The 14,210-nt window shown below is 43.0% G+C and overlaps 1 protein-coding gene across 1 annotated transcript in view; it reads left to right on the top strand.

The window, feature by feature from the left end:
- The window catches only part of Ppp1r21 (protein phosphatase 1 regulatory subunit 21), a 66,592-nt gene that overhangs the window by 36,262 nt on the left and 16,120 nt on the right, over positions 1-14,210 (top strand). The window contains exons 13-16 of the mRNA XM_057781471.1: positions 4,245-4,337; positions 7,245-7,372; positions 10,431-10,583; positions 12,973-13,065. Of these exons, the coding sequence (XP_057637454.1) occupies positions 4,245-4,337; positions 7,245-7,372; positions 10,431-10,583; positions 12,973-13,065 (467 nt within the window). The remainder of the gene's footprint in view (positions 1-4,244; positions 4,338-7,244; positions 7,373-10,430; positions 10,584-12,972; positions 13,066-14,210) is intronic.

Raw genomic sequence — 14,210 nt, 5'->3', positions numbered from 1 at the left:
AGTGTAGAAGGGTGAATCATGACTGTTCGTGAGACGAACATAATAACCACTTCACTGTGGAAACTGCAGGGGCATCACGGCCCTTTGTTAGCAGTCAGAGCATATGCGACCTTTTAAAGGTGCCCATTGTTTCCCTTTTGCCCAGTGAGAGAAAAATACTGAAGAAACTGAGTGAACCTCATTTTTAATGTTTTGAAGAAATGCATGTTTTTATCTAGGCAGAGTGGTACATATCTGTGTTCTCAGGACTCAGGAAGCTGAGGCAGAAGTATCTTAATTTTAAGGTCAGCCTGGGCTGTAAAGAAAGGGAGCAAGGGAGGAGAGGGAAGGGGGGAGGGAGGAAACGTCTATTATGACATATAAATGACACCATAAAAGTGCTTTGTTTTTGTCTTTTTATTCTTTCAGTTGTCTGCTGTACACCTTGCCCATTTAGATCCCAGTCCAATAGCCTTCAGTGTACCCCTGATGAGTCCCTGTAGTGCAGTCCAGTAGCCTTCAGTGTACCCCTGATGCGTCCCTTAGTGCAGTCCTGTAGCCTTCAGTGTACCCCTGATGCGTCCCTTAGTGCAGTCCTGTAGCCTTCAGTGTACCCCTGATGCGTCCCTTAGTGCAGTCCAGTAGCCTTCAGTGTACCCCTGATGTGTTCCTGCAGTGCAGTCCAATAGCCTTCAGTGTACCCCTGATGCGTCCCTTAGTGCAGTCCAGTAGCCTTCAGTGTACCCCTGATGTGTCCCTGCAGTGCAGTCCAATAGCCTTCAGTGTACCCCTGATGCATCCCTTAGTGCAGTCCAGTAGCCTTCAGTGTACCCCTGATGCGTCCCTTAGTGCAGTCCAGTAGCCTTCAGTGTACCCCTGATGCGTCCCTTAGTGCAGTCCAGTAGCCTTCAGTGTACCCCTGATGTGTCCCTGCAGTGCAGTCCTGTAGCCTTCAGTGTACCCCTGATGCATCCCTTAGTGCAGTCCAGTAGCCTTCAGTGTACCCCTGATGTGTCCCTGCAGTGCAGTCCAATAGCCTTCAGTGTACCCCTGATGCATCCCTTAGTGCAGTCCTGTAGCCTTCAGTGTACCCCTGATGCATCCCTTAGTGCAGTCCAGTAGCCTTCAGTGTACCCCTGATGTGTCCCTGCAGTGCAGTCCTGTAGCCTTCAGTGTACCCCTGATGCGTCCCTGCAGTGCAGTCCAGTAGCCCTCAGTGTACCCTGATATGTACGTGCAGTGCAGTCCTTTCTAAACCATTTCCCTCAGCCGAGGAAACCCTTTCTTCTTTGGCTATTGCTTCATGTTCTGCCATTCCTCCTGTCTCTAGCTCTCAGCTGCTCCCTCTCTATTTTCTGTCTCCAGATTTACCGGTTTCAGATTCATAAATGGTGGGACCATTGTATGTAGTTTGGTTTGTTTGCTTACTTTCTTGTAATAGAGCTTACAAGATTAATGCAAAATACAGCTTGTATCCATTCTCCATTCTTTTTATTGCGGAATACTATTCCATTGTTTAGATGTATTAAATATGTGTATATCCATCAAAAATTTGGATTGTTTGACTATTAAGAATAATGATGCTGCAGGTATTAATGTCTAAGTTCTTATGTGGGCTTACCTTTTCATTCCTTCGGGCCTAGTGGCACCCTCGGTGCCTGGTAGACTTGCTTGATCCTAAGGTAGCCATGTTTAACTGTGGAGGAGTTACCAAGACTGTTTTCTAAGGCACTGTTTTGCTTTCCTGCCAGCTATGTGTGAGAGTTAACTTTTCCATGTCCTCAATAACGTTTGATATCACAGAACTTTGATTTTAGCCATACTAGTGGCTTTGAAGTAGATAGACTGTTTGATTTGCCCTTCCCTGCTGTCCAGCTGTGCCAGATGCCCCTTGATCTGTTTATTGGCCACTTGTTTATTCCTTTAGTGAAGAATCTGCTTGGATTGCTTCTTCATTTTCAGTTGGGCTGTTTGTCTTCTTATTGTTGAGTTGTAAATAATAGTTCTCCGTGCGTTCCATTCCACTGTCAAGTCCCTTGTTGAAGCTGTGATTTCCTGATTTTTCTTTTACTTTCTTTTCACTTTGTCTAAAACTTCTGGAAGCACAGAAATTTTTACCTTTGATAAAACGCAATTATCAGTTTAACTGTAACTTTCTTTCTCTTGAGGGGTGTCATGCTTTTTATTTCATATGTAAAAACCCCTTATCAATTCCAAAGTTATAAAGATGTGTTTTCTTCTAAGAGTTTTACAGTTTTATTGTTGCTTTCAGGTCTGTGATCCATTTTGAGTTAATTTGTGTATGTGGAGCAAGGTGAAGGACTGGTTCATGTGGCTGCCAGCACCTTAGCTCCATCTGCTGACAGTTCTTTCTGTTAAATGATCTCGCATTTTCCTTGAAAGTCAGTTGTCCACGTGTATGAGTTTGCTTGTGGACTCCAGTGTTGCTCCCGAATCTGCCTGTGCCAGTCACACCCACTTGATGACTGTTGCTTTGTAGTAAGTTTTGAGATCAGGAAACGTGAATCCTCCTTTCTTCTTTTTCAAGATTATTTTGGTTTTTCAGGATCCCTTTATATGAACTATAGCATCAGTTGTTAGTTTCTACAATGTAAATTTCTTATTTGTGGTACTTTGTTACAGTAGCCCCAGGAAACTTACAGAGAGCATCGACAACTTATGTGTTCTGATCCACGAATGAACGTGGTATTTCTTTAAGCAGTGTGGTTCTCAGAGCCGAGGCTTACATATTCATGCTGTTTTTTAGGCTTCAGCCTGGGGCATGTGCAGTCACATGAATGACAATGACAGTGGTGTGAAGGGTTCTCCTTCATGCTCTCCTTCTCTACTCAGATCTTGACTTAAGCTCCTCTCATTGCTGGATAATTGCTCTGGACTTTTCTGAAAACCTTAGGGCATGCATCACCCTCAGACTGATTGCATTAAATACAGATTCCTTTAAAGTGATAACATTTAACTAGCTGGTAGTATTTTTGAAGTTAGTGTTTGTAACTTCTGACCCCAGGAAGGCTCTTTCTTTTCACAGCCTGTAGTTTAATTATGAATTGGCCACTTTCTTCTATGCTTTCGCCAGTTTCTTCTTTCTTCTTTCGAGTCACGGCTCAAACTTCTCTGTGTAGTGCAAGTGAAATCATTTCCCTTGAGAAAAGAAAGTCTCAGAACCAAGGCTGCTTCTCCCTAGAGTTCAGTCTCAGAACCACGGTCTGCCCATGTGTTGGGGACAGTTGTGTCGCAGCTGCACCAGGTCTTTTTGACTTGCCTCTTTCAGTGTGGAACTCACGTTGATAAGCCAAGGCTGTGGAGACCAGGACCACTGTTCTCAGCAGCACTTGTTCAAGACAGAGTCTCGGTCTCTGAGGTGGGGGCGTAGGTGAGGGAAGGAACCCCTCCCCACTTCTTGGCCATACTTGACCAGTACTTAGGCCTCAGCAGCCAGTGGCTGGGGGACAGGAGAGGGATGGCTGTGTGCTGGGCTGTCTGTTGGGAGTGGGGTTTTTGTTGCACTGAGCTAACGAGGGGATGACTTGGCTCACTTATCACAGACTTGTGTCGTTCCTTCTGAGCTGTTACTGATTTTCTTTCCCTCTCTCTTTTTGGTTTGTCGAGACAGGATTTCTCTGTGTAGTTTTGGAGCCTGTCCTGGAACTCATTCTGTACACCAGGATAGTCTCAAATTCACAGAGATCCGCCTGCCTCTGCCTCCTGAGTGCTGGGATTAAAGGCATGTGCCACTACTGCCCAGCTCTGATTTTCTCTTTTATTGTGTGTGTGAGTTCAGTATAGTGTAGTGTGTGTGCGCACGTGCGCGTGTGCATGCACATACGTGTACAGGATGTGTGTAGTTATGCATTTGTGTATGTGGGATGAGGTGTAAGCATGTTTCTGCCGCACTGTGTGGAGATCAGAAAACAACACGTGGGAATCGTTTTCTGCACTCTCAGGGATTCTGGGATCAAACTCGGGCCTTCAGGCTTGACAGCGGTGTCTTCACCTGCTGATCCATTTAACTGGTCTTCTTTTGACTTCTTAACCATTAAAAATGTGTGCCTGGGAGATGCATATAAGTTAAATGTGCCTGTATTCATTACCACCATTTATGACTGTATCTGCAAAGATTTGGAAAGCCATTATTTCAGACATATTATAAGCAAACTTCATTCTCTGTGGCCCCCAGAACAGAGGGAGAGGATGAGCAGTCAGCTTTCTGGAGAAGTGCTCATATGGCTTGTAACTGGCTTTTCTAGGTACAGAGCCGGATGGGCTCCTTCGGACAAACTACACTTCCGTCTTAACAAATGTTGGGGCTGCTCTGCATGGGTTTCATGACGTCATGAAAGGTGAGTCTTGAACCAGAACCTACATCCGTGGAAACCTTCCTTTTCAGATCTGCCTGCCAAGGGTTACAGACCCCAGAAAGGCTTAGCAGCCTTGGGCTTACATGGAAGTGCGCAGCCTTGACCCTCTGCTCTGCCATCTGCTTCACTGTGAAAGAGAGGACCCCATACTCAGTGCTTCATGGGATTTGACACGGGGTGTGGCTGGATCATACCAAATGTGCTGTTTAGGGGCACTCATCAAAATTTGCCCCACTTGTCAGGGCTCAAGCATGAAGGATTAAGGAAACGGAGGCCAGGAGTGCACTAGAGCATCACTATCCTGTGAGTGTTTGCTCATCATCTCTTTGAGACAGTCTCAGTGCAGCGTTGGCCAGTGGGCGCTCTGTGTAGTTCAGGGCAGCCTGTGGCCATCCTGCCTCTGCCTCTGAAATGCTGGGCTCCAGTCGTGCACACCTGCCCAGTGTTTCCTGAGCGTCCTCTCGCTGTCGGTGCTCGGTGCTGGGGATTGAACCCAGAACCTTGTACGTGGTATTTAAGTGTTCTAACACTAAGCGGCATTCCAAGCTCCTATTTCGGTATTTAAAAGGCCTGTTTTAAATCTGGTCTTGTTGAGCATAACTTTAAGAACTAAAAATCTCAGGAATAGTGGCTCACACCTTTAACTCCAGCACTAAGAGTAGAGGCAGGAGGATCTGAGTTCTAGAATATAAATAAATAACTATTTTAAGGTCTTGCTCAGTTTTTATTTGGTTCTGGCCTAAATAGTTGGCTAAAGGGTTAGGAGAAACCTGTTTTTTTTTTTTTTTTTTTTTTTTGTTGTTGTTGTTTTTAAGTTTTTTTGAGACAGGGTTTCTCTGTGTAGCCTTGGCAGCCCTGGAACTCACTCTGTAAACCATACTGGCCTCAAACACAGAGATTTACCTGCCTCTGCCTCCCAAGCCTTTTAAGACTTTTCTTACACTTCTTGAGTGCTTCTGAGTAATCAGTCCATAGCTCTTTGTTGCTTCTGGATGCCCTATCCCCTCCTCCTCTTCCCTTTTGAACTGTGGGGAAGGGGAAAGATGCAGGAGCTGTTTGAAGGGCATCAGCTCAGGTGTCTGGAGGGGTCATTGCACTGTTGATAGCTAGTGACTATTTTTATAGGAAATAAATTTTTAAAATATAAAAGTGTTTTATATAATGTGTAAGGGGCATGATTAATGCCCTCCTCAAGTTTGGAATGTCATACTATCCTTATTTTATTTATATTGCTATTCTAATTCAGTAGTTATGTCCTAAGAACCGTAGAATGATTTAAAATCATTAGCATGCTTTGTTTGTGCATTTTCTGAGGGTCAAGATGATGCTGAGTGATCCAGGACAAAGCACGTCATTTTTCTTTCTTTTCAAGAGCTGATAGAGATTGTGGGAGAGTTGGGGCCTCCTTGGCTCCTTGGTGTGGCCACTTGTTTCTTTTCTTTTTGTTTGTTTCACTTTTTTTAGTTTAATGTACCAAATAATAAGTTCCATTATGAAATTTTCAAGCTTGTTTCTACTCTTGAGAATGAACATAAAAAAGAAAAGTGGGAAACATGAAGGAATAAGCAGTCTCTTCCTCCAATGCTGGGAAGTGGTTATAAGGCTGGGGTTATAGTTTCGTCTCCTTCCCGTGCTTGGAAGAGGGTTGTGTCACGAGACTGCAGAGTACATATTAACAGGCATTAGCAGAAGCATCGTTTGTTTTTATTTAGGTGTTTTTATTCATTTTATTTTGGTCAGAGTTGTATCCCACAGCCTAGGTTGACTTCAAATTTGTGACCCTGTGTCATCCTCCTGAGTATGGAGTTACAGTCCTGTGTCACAATGCCTGGTGGAACCCTGTTTTGGTTTGGTTTGGTTTTTTAAAGATTTATAAATAAATAAATAAATAAGTGTTCTGTCTGCATGCCAGAAGAGGGCACTAGATCATTATAGATGGTTGTGAGCTACCATGTGGTTGCTGGGAATTGAACTCGGGACCTCTGGAAGAGCAGCCAGTACTCTTAACCTCTGAGCCTTCTCTACAGCCCCTGGAACCTTTTGTTGTAACTCTCTACCTTCCTGCTTTTTCAGGAATTATAAGTGCTTGATCTAATTTGAAAAATTAGGGAGGAAAGTCAGGTTGGCAGGTTGTTAGTGTAAAAAGAAAGCACTGGAGCTGTCTTAGGGCTTTATTGCAGTGAAGAGACACCATGACCCTAGCAACTCTATAAAGAACATTTAATTAGGACCAGCTTAAAGTTTCAGAGGTTCAGTCCATTATCGTCATGGTGGGACATGGCAGCATGCAGGCAGACATGGTGCTGGAGCTGAGAGTCCTACATCTTGATCTGCAGGCAGCAGGAAGTGAATGGAGACACTGGGTATGGCTTGAGTTTATGTGAACTCTCAAAATCCACCCATACAGTGACACACTTCCTCCAACAAGACCACACCTCCTGGTAATGCCACTCCCTTTGGGGGCCATTTTCTTTCAAACCACCACAGGAGTTATCAAAATGTGTTTTGTTTTTTAATGTGGAATTAAAATGTAATTGAGGGCTGGCACGATGACTCAGTGTGTGAAAGTGTTCATCACCAGAAATGACCCTGTGAGCTTGATTGCTAGGATCCACACAGTAACAGGAGAGAACTGACAACTGTTTCAGGCCATCACCTGATCTCCACATACATCGTACTTGCTGTGGCATGCTCTCTCCCTCTCCACACCACTTCTTATTCACTTTGTGACCTGCTGATGCAGCACAGTCTTGATACATGGTATCACTGCTTTCAAATGCACTTAATAAACTGGAAGTCTGGCTGTGAGAATGGAGCAGACTGGCTAACTGTATACAACCTGTATGTAAATAGTAGTGTTTGCATCTCATTGTTGTTTCTCTTCCATAGACATTTCCAAACACTATAGTCAGAAGGCGTCCATAGAGCATGAACTTCCAACAGCAACACAGAAACTGGTAACGACTAACGACTGCATCCTGTCGTCAGCGGTGGCGCTAACAAACGGAGCCGGGAAGGTAATTGTGCCCGGCTAATCCCGACTTAGGTTCAGCTCTTTAATGTGCTCCTTTGAAAAAGCCATGAGAATGTTGATCTATGAAAGGATCGTGGACTATAAGGTCTGTATGTGTGTGTGGCAGAGAGGACTCCAAGACTGAACCTCTGCCACTGTGCTATGTCCCCAGACCTTAAGGTCTTGTCTGTTTGTCTGTCTTTCTTTTTTTTTCTTTAAACAGCATCTACTTTTCTTCCATTTCCAAACATTTTCCCCAGGTCAGTTGAATCATTTACACAGTGTTTAAAATACCGTGGCAGTGACTGTTCAACATTGTGGTGAATCAGTGGGTCACTCACTGCTTTTCTAAACCATCCAAAGTATTTTTCAATTTTTTACTTTATATACAAAGCAGCAGGTTTCTTATGGTATTTCTTACACATCTGTCATGTGCTTTGCTTGTTTGTACCCCCACTCCCCTCTTACCCACCTTCCTTTCCCCCGTTGGTATCCTCCCTCTCCCTAAATACTTCTCTATGGCTTTCTCAATAAACACAAATAAACACACACACAATTTGTAACCCAAGATTTTTGAGCACTAATTTATAAAAGAAAAGATTATTTTTATTTGACGGGTGGCATTCATGCTATGCACAGCTGGGAAGGTCAGCGTGAGTAAGGCTTCCCTTCTACTGTCTGGACCCTGCAGGTGGAACTCAGGTTGTCAGGCCTGGCAGTGAACCCTTTACCCCAAGTCATCTCCCTAGCCCTAAGCACTGATTTTATTGAACACTGCCTGTATTCGATAGTTTCCATATCTGTGACCAAATGGCTTGAAAGAAGCAATTAAATGGAGATGAGGTTTATTTTTTCAATATTTCTCTTATTTTTGAGATTATAATATAATTATATCACTTTTCTCTTCCATTTCCTCCCTCCAAACCCTTTTATATACTGTTTTTTGCTCTCTTTTACATTCATGGCCTCATTTTTCCATTAATTATTGAAACATGCATATATATCTGTAAGTATAATCTGCTTATAAAGTAGAATACGGTAGAAGAGGCCAATTAATAGATACTGACTTATTGGTTTATTTAGTAGTGACATAAAGTACTACTTGTACTGCCCTTTCTCCAAGCTCGACTTCACTTGCTACATAGAACAGAGTGACCTGGAGAAATAGCTGAAACAATGGGTGATTGTCCTTAACAACCTGCTGGCAGCCATGTATTCTTCTGTGAAAACTGCCCACTTTGTGGGGTTTAGAGTATAAAATGGAAATGCAAACTGGACTTGGCACTGAAGCCTGTCAGGAACTGTCCTGGCTTCTGACCACCGGTGATGTCTCATCTCTCAGGGTCCTTATTGCAGAAAGATTCCCACAGCACTCAGTGTAGCACTACTCATACGTGTGTTCAGGGCTGACTGTTTGGGATTGGATGACCAGCGGGTGTGCTCTTCCCTGGGGGGACCATTTCTCCCCCTTGGAGCATTCCTTAGTTGCCTGGAGTTCTTTGTGTACGGCTGAGGCCTCTTGGTCTTTCCCCTGTCCACTTTGGAATGTCTGTTACTGTATTTGCCTTTTGGTTTGAGGTGATACATCTTCCATGGTGGATCTGTGGCGGCGAGGCACGTGGAAGGCACCTGGAACTGGTGACATGACATTTGCAGTCAGGAGGCAGGAGACCTGCAGGGACTAGCAGGGGTGTTACCATGAGGCCCTCCCCAGGGGCTGCTTCCTCTAACAAGACCCCATACCCTGAAGGTTCTACAACCTCCCCCAACACTGCCAGCTGTTACTAAATGTTCAATCACATGGGCCATATCGTAGATAACCTTGAGGTTTACTTGATGCTGTAAAAGGTTAATAAAAAATAAAACCTGAGACAAGTAGAGTTTGGGTGCTTAGTTTTGAGCAATGCTTGTCAAGGTAGAACACTCAACAATCACACACTTACCCAGATGAAACACCTGCTAGTGTACCCAGGACTTCTTCTTATAGCAAGGATACTTAGTCAGGCATTTTCTTTATATCACCACTTCATATAGCACTGCTAAGTTCAAAATCTGGCTCAGCAAAATTGCCGTCATGGTTCTTTGTAGCTGTTACATAGACTGCACAATGCTACATCTGTGAATGACAAGAATCTGCGTTTTTAGTCTTGTTTTCTGTTCTATTTATGATTAACAAGTTAAGATTTTACACAACTAAGTTTAGGTAGAGATTATGTATTTAAGATGCTCATGTCATATCTTTTCTGTTGGAATAGGAGATATTCAAAGCTAACGGTAAAAAAAAAAAAACCCACAAAGATGGCTTGAGATCAGTACAGAAGTTATAGTTTAGAAGAAACACCTACAGGTGGGCATGGTGCATGCCTTTAATTCGAGCACTTTGAAGACAGAAGCAAGTGGATCTCTGTGAGGTCAAGTCTGGCCTGGTCTACATAGTGAGTTCTAGGCCACCCAAAGCTACATAGCGAGAGCCTGTCCCTAAAAAGAAAGCCGGTAGGTCACTTACAGAGGAACAGGAAGTAAACAGAGAGGGCATGTCTGAAGTCATTTTGTGTTTACTGGTGTTTTCTTTGTATCACAAATTTTGAAGGTATTCCCAAATAAATAGGTGCAGGCTTTGGGCAGGTGTTGAAAATGCCCTGAGCGATTTTCTTAGTTATGGTCAGATTGCTGTGATGAAGCACCATGGCAACTTAGGAAGCATTTCACTAGGGGTATGCTTACAGTTTCAGAGTCCAATCGTAACGGTGGGGTTAGGTGTGGTGCTGGAGCAATAGCTGAGAGCTTACATCTGATCCGAAAGTTGCAGGTAGAGACTGGGCCTGGCACGGACTTTAGAAACCTTAAAGCCACTCCTGGTGACACTTCTCCTTCAACAAGTCCACACTTCTCCAGCAGGGCCAAACCTCCTTGTCCTTCCCAAATAGTTCCACTCACTGGGACCAAAATTCACACATATGAACCCGTGTGGGCCATTCTCATTTGAACCACTGCAGAACTGTTAGGTAATATGTTAGATCACTGTTGGAAAATGGAATGTTTTCTTGTCATGCTGTGTTTAGATTGCATCTTTCTTCAGCAACAACGTGGACTATTTCATTGCTTCCTTGAGCTATGGGCCCAAGACAGCCAGTGGATTCATTAGTCCCCTTTCAGCTGAGTGCATGCTCCAGTACAAGAAGAAAGCTGCTGCCTACATGAAGGCTTTGAGAAAGGTTGGTATGTTGCTGCTGATAGTCACTCATACTTTTTGCATCTTGTGTGGACTGGCGCACCACTGCATGTATGTCTTTTTCTGTTTTCCTGAAGCATTCACAGACTTGCAATCAGCAATTCCCTTCTGGCGAATCAGTCATAAAGACATGTTAGACAACTCTGGGGTGCCAGGCAGGATACCTGGCACATGGCTAGGGCTGCCCCCAGAAGAGATGGAGCGGAAGAACTATAAACACGCAAACTTGGTGGCTTTTAGCATTCGACTTCTTAGTGGTCCACACATGTGCCTGAAAGATGTTTGCAGGGGCTGCGACAGTATTACTTTAATGGTGAAAGCCAGAATTGGCCTCTCAGTGCTCATCAGTCAAAGGAAACCTAAATGAACCATGAAGCAGCCATAGTCTAAAGCTCTATGCTTCATTCAAACAGCAATACAGTGGGCACCACATACAAGTGACAGACAGATCCCTAAAACATTCTGAATGCAAAAGGCAAATTGTATAGTGAAACTTAGGTTTAAGAAAATAACGACAAGGAATTCTGTACAATGTGCATAGATTTATTGAGATATTTATAAATGGCAAAGGGCCCAGGCATACATATCAAGCTGATACTTATGATTACCCCTGAATTGAGCCTGCTAATAGGGATAATTTACCTGGAGTGTTCTGCTTTAATAATGTTTATATGTATTTTGTAGTTGGAACTCTAAAACACAAACTGTACTCACTACATGTGGCATTGCATACAGCAGTGAAAACCAGGCAAGAGCCTATACACTCACCAGCAGTGAAATGGCTAAACCATTGCACATTCATAGAGTGAAATACCAGAGAGACAGTAGAATAATGATCATCAGGTAGGGATAGTGGCACATGCCTGCAATCATTAATAGTGGTTTATAGCATACATATGTATGTTATATATGTGTGTGTGTGTGTGTGTTGTGTGTATGTGTGTACTAGATACAATGCATTAGGCGGTGACAGCTTCTAAAAGAATAAATTCAAGTGGTTTCACAGTCTATGTGCACATGTACTACAGTCAATTTTTTTCATTTAGACATAGTCTAACAAAGGGAAGAGTCACATGAGTGGTAAGATTGGGAGCAAAATAATGTATTCCTGCATTTTCTGATTTTTTTCAGTGACCACATATTCTTACCGTATTTAAAAGAAATTATAAATTTATCTCTTTTTTTTTTTCTACTGTAAATTCAGTGCTCCAGACTACACTTAGGACTGTCACTTGTTTATACAAAAGCTCAGTATTTGTGTGGTTTAGAGAGTGGTTTCTTACTGTTGTTTTAATGTGCATGTCTTGTTGACTAGTCAGGTAGGGTAGCTTTTCATTTTATCTGCTGTCTGTTGAAGCTGTCTATTAAAATAAATATTTCTGGCTAGAATCGAAAGAGTTCCCTATTAGTAAGAATTTTAAAGAATATTTTAAATTTATTCTTTGACAGTTTCTTACATATATGTGATGTGTCAAGGACCTGTCCATCACTGCCTCTCCTGGATACCACCATATATTAAGAATTTAAATTGTGTTTATATAGAAAATATTTTCTACCATTTTGGTATGGTATTTTTTTAGAATAGAAAATTTAAAATTTTACATATTTTGAATGGGTGCAAGTGGCAGCAGCGTGCACATGCAATGGCATGTATGTAGAACTTTGAGGATGATCTGAGGAGTGTTCTCCCTCCACCATGTAGGTCCCTGGGATTGAACTCAGCTTGTCAGCCTTGATAGCAAGTGCCTTTGCCCACTGAGCCAGTCACCACCCTACAAGTTTTGATCTTTATATTGTTTATCATTCAACAGGTCTTTTTCCTGTTTTTTGTCTTTGTTTTATTTTAATTCCTTTTTTCTTTTTTTCCCCAGTAGATCTTTTTCTTTTGTTGTGGTCATTATCAGCCAAAGCCCTTTTCTCAAGATTATAGAAACATATTTTCTTCAAATATTTTTTAAATGTTTTTTATCTGAGTTTATATCATCTCAAATTGGTCATGATTAATATGTGGAAGAAGCACCTGCTCTTTTTTGACCATCAGATGATGTTCAGGGCCTGTTATACCTTCCTTTCTTCACTGAGCAGATTCCCATGTGCATTGTCTGCCTCTGTGTGTTGTGTCCTGCCGCCACCCTTGCTTTGGAACAAGTGCATAGTTTGAGTTGGAGAGGGGTGCAGTTGCCATGACAAATGTCCTCTCTTTGTTCTCCTTTTATAAATGCGCTTTTGTTTTCACACATAATAAAGGTGTTTCTTTTCACACATAATAAATGGTCTGTGTTGGCAAGCGTCTTGGTCTGTGATCACACCCTACTCAGCATTCTTGTGTTGTGTGTAGGGCCCTTTAATGACTTAAGTGTTTTTGTCCCCAGCCTCTTGCAGACTCTGTGCCTTACTGGGAAGCAGTGGCAAACCGCCGGGTTCTTCTCAGCTCCACTGAGAGTCGGGAAGGCCTCGCACAGCAGGTATGGCGCCAGGAACAGCATGGTAAAAAGCAGAAGTGGACGGTTTGTAAGGTATCTAGAGTAAAGAGTAGCCCATTAAGGCATCAGAATGAAGTGTCTGTGTGTGACACTTAAGACACGACTGACTGTTTCCTACAGAGATAAAGACCATAAGCATAGTCATTGAACTCTAGGTCATCTTGACTTCATTGCCATAGTCGGTGCCGAGTAGCAGCACTACAAACTGATGTCAGAAATACTTAGGAGTAGAAGGAGAGGGTGGAGACTCGTCGGGTTATTTCCATTTGTTGGTCAGTTGTGTTGAGGGAAGTAGGTTTCATGAAAGGTACCGTTTCTTTCAAACATTAGTATAAACTGGTATCAATTTAGATTTTGACAGATTTATTTAAATAACTTTAACATGTGACTTATTTTTAATTTGGGGTAACACTCCTTACAGGACTGGAAAAAATGGCTTAGTCATTAAGAACACTGGCTACTTTTCCAGAGTACTACTGTGGTTCATACTGGTTGTTTTCTCAGAGGACCCTGGTTCAATTTCCAGCTCCCATGTTGCAGCTCACAGCTGTCTGTAACTCTGATCCAAGGGGATCTGATGTCCTCTTCTTGCCTTCATGGGCACCTGATGTGGGTGCTGAGAACCAAATACAGGTCCTGTGCAAGAACAGCCAGTGCTCCTGATGAGGCAGCTCTCCAACCATGAAATTACTGTTTAATGAAAAGTGTAGCATACAGAAAACTATACAAATCACTAATGCATACCACAGTTTTTACAAGTATACACGCTAATGTAACCAGTTCTAAAGACTGTATATGTATGCATGTACATATCTGTGTGTGTACGTGTGTATGTCTGTCAGTGTGTGTGTGCATGTTTCACTGTGTCAGGTGTGCCGCAGGAACACCTTACGCAGACCCCTCTATGACTATGGTTGTCCCTTGTCCTGCATTCTGACACCATGGATTGACTTCCTGCTGTGTAGCACACGAGTGCTCTTCAGGCCTGACTTGTGTCCGTCACTCCTGAAGAAAGCTCCCACGTCCCCCAAACACCCAGCTTTGTGCTTTGTTCTTTGAGGTTTAGTAAAGTGAGAGACTGCTTGGCACCCGGGACAAGCCGTGGCTCTGTGTCAGAGTTTATTCCA

Source organism: Chionomys nivalis, chromosome 1 (assembly GCF_950005125.1).
Source record: "Chionomys nivalis chromosome 1, mChiNiv1.1, whole genome shotgun sequence".
Lineage (NCBI taxonomy): Eukaryota > Metazoa > Chordata > Mammalia > Rodentia > Cricetidae > Chionomys > Chionomys nivalis.
Note: the sequence above shows the minus strand (reverse complement) of the source record. Positions and strands in the feature narration are given on the sequence as shown.